Source organism: Lampetra fluviatilis, unplaced genomic scaffold, assembly GCF_964198595.1.
Source record: "Lampetra fluviatilis unplaced genomic scaffold, kcLamFluv1.1 SCAFFOLD_243, whole genome shotgun sequence".
Classification (NCBI taxonomy): Eukaryota; Metazoa; Chordata; class Hyperoartia; order Petromyzontiformes; family Petromyzontidae; genus Lampetra; species Lampetra fluviatilis.
Genome location: NW_027621824.1, coordinates 1 through 5,000, shown reverse-complemented (window position 1 = coordinate 5,000; position 5,000 = coordinate 1). Strand labels below are relative to the sequence as shown.

Sequence of the window (5,000 nt, the reverse complement as noted above, 5' to 3'; positions counted from 1 at the left end):
GTCACTCACTCAGTCACTCACTCAGTCAGTCACTCACTCACTCAGTCACTCAGTCAGTCAGTCACTCAGTCACTCAGTCAGTCAGTCACTCACTCAGTCACTCACTCAGTCAGTCACTCACTCAGTCAGTCACTCAGTCACTCACTCAGTCAGTCACTCACTCAGTCAGTCAGTGAGTCAGTCACTCACTCAGTCACCCAGTCACTCACTCAGTCACTCACTCAGTCAGTCAGTGAGTCAGTCACTCAGTCAGTCACTCACTCAGTCAGTCACTCACCCACTCAGTCAGTCACTCACTCAGACAGTCTGTCACTCACTCACTCAGTCACTCACTCAGTCACTCACTCAGTCAGTCACTCACGCAGTCACTCACTCAGTCACTCACTCAGTCACTCAGTCAGTCACTCAGTCAGTCACTCAGTCAGTCACTCAGTCAGTCACTCACTCAGTCAGTCACTCAGTCAGTCACTCACTCAGTCACTCACTCAGTCACTCACTCAGTCACCCAGTCAGTCACTCACTCAGTCAGTCAGTGAGTCAGTCACTCAGTCAGTCACTCACTCACCCACTCAGTCAGTCACTCACTCAGTCAGTCACTCAGTCAGTCACTCAGTCAGTCACTCAGTCAGTCACTCACTCAGTCAGTCACTCAGTCAGTCACTCACTCAGTCACTCACTCAGTCACTCACTCAGTCAGTCACCCAGTCAGTCACTCACTCAGTCAGTCAGTGAGTCAGTCACTCAGTCAGTCACTCACTCACCCACTCAGTCAGTCACTCACTCAGTCAGTCACTCAGTCAGTCAGTCACTCAGTCACTCACTCAGTCACTCACTCAGTCAGTCACTCACTCAGTCACTCACTCAGTCACTCACTCAGTCACTCACTCAGTCAGTCACTCACTCAGTCACTCACTCAGTCACTCACTCAGTCACTCACTCAGTCAGTCACTCACTCAGTCACTCACTCAGTCACTCACTCAGTCACTCACTCAGTCAGTCACTCACTCACTCACTCACCCACTCACTCAGTCAGTCACTCAGTCAGTCACTCAGTCACTCACTCAGTCAGTCAGTCACTCACTCAGTCAGTCAGTGAGTCAGTCAGTCAGTCACTCAGTCAGTCACTCACTCAGTCAGTCACTCACTCACTCAGTCAGTCACTCAGTCACTCACTCAGTCACTCACTCAGTCAGTCACTCACTCAGTCACTCACTCAGTCACTCACTCAGTCACTCACTCAGTCACTCACTCAGTCACTCACTCAGTCAGTCACTCACTCAGTCACTCACTCAGTCACTCACTCAGTCAGTCACTCAGTCAGTCACTCAGTCAGTCACTCACTCAGTCACTCACTCAGTCACTCACTCAGTCAGTCACTCACTCACTCACTCACCCACTCACTCAGTCAGTCACTCAGTCACTCACTCAGTCAGTCAGTCACTCAGTCAGTCAGTCAGTGAGTCAGTCAGTCAGTCACTCAGTCAGTCACTCACTCAGTCAGTCACTCACTCACTCAGTCAGTCACTCACTCACTCACTCACCCACTCACTCACTCAGTCAGTCACTCACTCAGTCACTCACTCACTCAGTCACTCACTCACTCACCCACTCACTCACTCAGTCAGTCACTCACTCAGTCACTCACTCACTCAGTCACTCACTCACTCACTCACCCACTCAGTCACTCACCCACTCACTCACCCACTCACTCATAAAGACACGAGTGGCACTTTGCACACCGCAGACTTTATTGATTGTTGGCGCAAACCCCTCGCTCCCACACTGAAGAGGCAATCACAATTACACTACACACACCCTGTGTGTGTGTCTGTGGTGTGTGTGTGTCTGTGGTGTGTGTGTCTCTGTGTGTGTCTTTGTGTGTGTCTCTGTGTGTGTCTCTGTGTGTGTCTCTGTGTGTGTCTCTGTGTGTGTCTCTGTGTGTGTCTCTGTGTGTGTTTGTGTGTGTGTCTCTGTGTGTCTCTGTGTGTGTTTGTGTGTGTGTCTCTGTGTGTGTCTCTGTGTGTGTATCTGTGTGTGTTTGTGTGTGTGTGTGTCTCTGTGTCTCTGTGTGTCTCTGTGTCTGTGTGTGTGTAACTGTGTGTCTCTGTATGTCTCTGTGTGTCTCTGTGTCTCTGTGTCTGTGTGTAACTGTGTGTGTCTGTGTGTCTCTGTGTCTCTGTGTCTCTGTGTGTGTGTAACTGTGTGTGTCTGTGTGTCTCTGTGTGTATGTGTGTGTGTCTGTGGTGTGTGTGTCTCTGTGTGTGTCTCTGTGTGTGTCTGTGTGTGTGTACCTGTGTGTGTGTCTCTGTGTGTGCCTGTGTGTATATGTGGAGTGTGTGTGTCTGTGTGTGTCTCTGTGTGTGTCTGTGTCTCTGTGTGTGTCCCTGTGTGTGTCTGTGTGTGTGTAACTGTGTGTCTCTGTGTGTCTCTGTCTGTGTGTGTGTCTCTGTGTCTCTCTGTGTCTCTGTGTGTCTCTGTGTCTGTGTGTGTGTAACTGTGTGTCTCTGTGTCTCTGTGTCTGTGTGTGTGTAACTGTGTGTGTCTGTGTGTCTCTGTGTGTGTGTCTGTGGTGTGTGTGTCTCTGTGTGTGTGTCTGTGGTGTGTGTGTCTCTGTGTGTGTCTCTGTGTGTGTCTCCGTGTGTGTCTCTGTGTGTGTTTGTGTGTGTGTGTGTAACTGTGTGTGTCTCTGTGTGTGTCTGTGTGTGTCTCTGTGTGTGTCTCTGTGTGTGTCTGTGTCTCTGTGTGTGTCCCTGTGTGTGTCTGTGTGTGTGTAACTGTGTGTCTCTGTGTGTCTCTGTGTCTGTGTGTGTGTCTCTGTGTCTCTCTGTGTCTCTGTGTGTCTCTGTGTCTGTGTGTGTGTAACTGTGTGTCTCTGTGTGTCTCTGTGTGTCTCTGTGTGTGTAACTGTGTGTGTCTGTGTGTCTCTGTGTGTGTGTGTGTCTGTGTGTGTCTGTGTGTGTTTCTGTGTGTCTGTGTGTGTGTCTCTGTGTGTGTGTGTATCTCTGTGTCTCTCTGTGTCTCTGTGTGTGTGTGTATCTCTTTGTCTCTGTGTGTGTCTGTGTACTCGTGGTGTGTGTGTTTCTGTGTGTCTGTGTCTCTGTGTGTGTGTAACTGTGTCTGTGTCTCTGTGTGTGTCTCTGTGTGTGTCTCTGTGTGTGTGTATCTCTGTGTGTCTCTGTGTGTCTCTGTGTCTGTGTGTGTGTAACTGTGTGTCTCTGTGTGTGTGTAACTGTGTGTCTCTGTGTCTGTGTCTCTGTGTGTCTCTGTGTGTCTCTGTGTGTGTCTCTGTGTGTGTGTGTGTATCTCTGTGTGTATCTGTGTCTCTCTGTGTCTCTCTGTGTCTCTGTGTGTGTCTCTGTGTGTCTCTGTGTCTCTGTCTGTGTGTCCCTACAGGTGGATGGCATGGACGTGCTGTGTGTCTCTGTGTCTGTGTCTCTGTGTGTCTCTGTGTGTCTCTGTGTGTGTGTGTCTCTGTGTGTGTCTCTTTGTGTGTCTCTTTGTGTGTCTCTGTGTGTATCTGTGTCTCTCTGTGTCTCTGTGTGTGTGTGTGTCTCTGTGTGTCTCTCTGTGTCTCTGTGTGTGTCTATGTGTGTCTCTGTGTCTCTGTCTGTGTGTCCCTACAGGTGGATGGCATGGACGTGCTGTGTGTTTCTGTGTCTGTGTCTCTGTGTGTCTCTGTGTGTGTCTCTGTGTGTGTCTCTGTGTGTGTGTCTCTGTGTGTACATGTGGTGTCTCTGTGTGTCTCTGTGTCTCTGTCTGTGTGTCCCTACAGGTGGATGGCATGGACGTGCTGTGTGTCTCTGTGTCTGTGTCTCTGTGTGTCTCTGTGTGTCTCTGTGTGTGTGTGTCTCTGTGTGTGTCTCTTTGTGTGTCTCTTTGTGTGTCTCTGTGTGTATCTGTGTCTCTCTGTGTCTCTGTGTGTGTGTGTGTCTCTGTGTGTCTCTCTGTGTCTCTGTGTGTGTCTATGTGTGTCTCTGTGTCTCTGTCTGTGTGTCCCTACAGGTGGATGGCATGGACGTGCTGTGTGTTTCTGTGTCTGTGTCTCTGTGTGTCTCTGTGTGTGTCTCTGTGTGTGTCTCTGTGTGTGTGTCTCTGTGTGTACATGTGGTGTCTATGTGTGTCTCTGTGTCTCTGTCTGTGTGTCCCTACAGGTGGATGGCATGGACGTGCTGTGTGTCTCTGTGTCTGTGTCTCTGTGTGTCTCTGTGTGTCTCTGTGTGTGTGTGTCTCTGTGTGTGTCTCTTTGTGTGTCTCTTTGTGTGTCTCTGTGTGTATCTGTGTCTCTCTGTGTCTCTGTGTGTGTGTGTGTCTCTGTGTGTCTCTCTGTGTCTCTGTGTGTGTCTATGTGTGTCTCTGTGTCTCTGTCTGTGTGTCCCTACAGGTGGATGGCATGGACGTGCTGTGTGTTTCTGTGTCTGTGTCTCTGTGTGTCTCTGTGTGTGTCTCTGTGTGTGTCTCTGTGTGTGTCTCTGTGTGTGTCTCTGTGTGTGTGTCTCTGTGTGTACATGTGGTGTCTATGTGTGTCTCTGTGTCTCTGTCTGTGTGTCCCTACAGGTGGATGGCATGGACGTGCTGTGCGTGAGGGAGGCCACTGCGTTTGCCGCGGAACACGTTCGCTCCAACAAGGTGCGGTGATGCCATCACCACCATCAACACCATCATCATCATCATCACCATCATCATCATCACCATCATCACCATCATCACCATCATCACCATCATCATCACCATCAACGTCAACACCATCACCCACCACCACCACATCACCACCACCACCATCACCACCATCACCACATCACCACCACCACCATCACCACCATCATTATCATCAACATCATTATCATCAACATCATCATCAACACCATCACCATCAACACCATCACCACCATCACCACCATCACCACCACCATCATCACCACCACCACCATCACCATCACCACCATCACCACCATCATCATCATCACCATCATCATCAACACCATCACCACCATCATCACCAC

At 49.9% G+C, this 5,000-nt stretch overlaps 1 protein-coding gene across 1 annotated transcript in view; it reads left to right on the top strand.

Annotated features, from left to right (window-relative positions):
• LOC144955741 (pyruvate dehydrogenase E1 component subunit alpha, somatic form, mitochondrial-like) overlaps positions 1-4,626 on the top strand; it is a gene marked incomplete at its 3' end in the record, with an annotated part of 21,281 nt that extends 16,655 nt beyond the window's left edge. The window contains exon 8 of the mRNA XM_078885884.1: positions 4,555-4,626. Coding sequence (XP_078742010.1) covers positions 4,555-4,626 — 72 coding nt within the window. The remainder of the gene's footprint in view (positions 1-4,554) is intronic.
• Between the last annotated feature and the right edge of the window lie 374 nt (positions 4,627-5,000).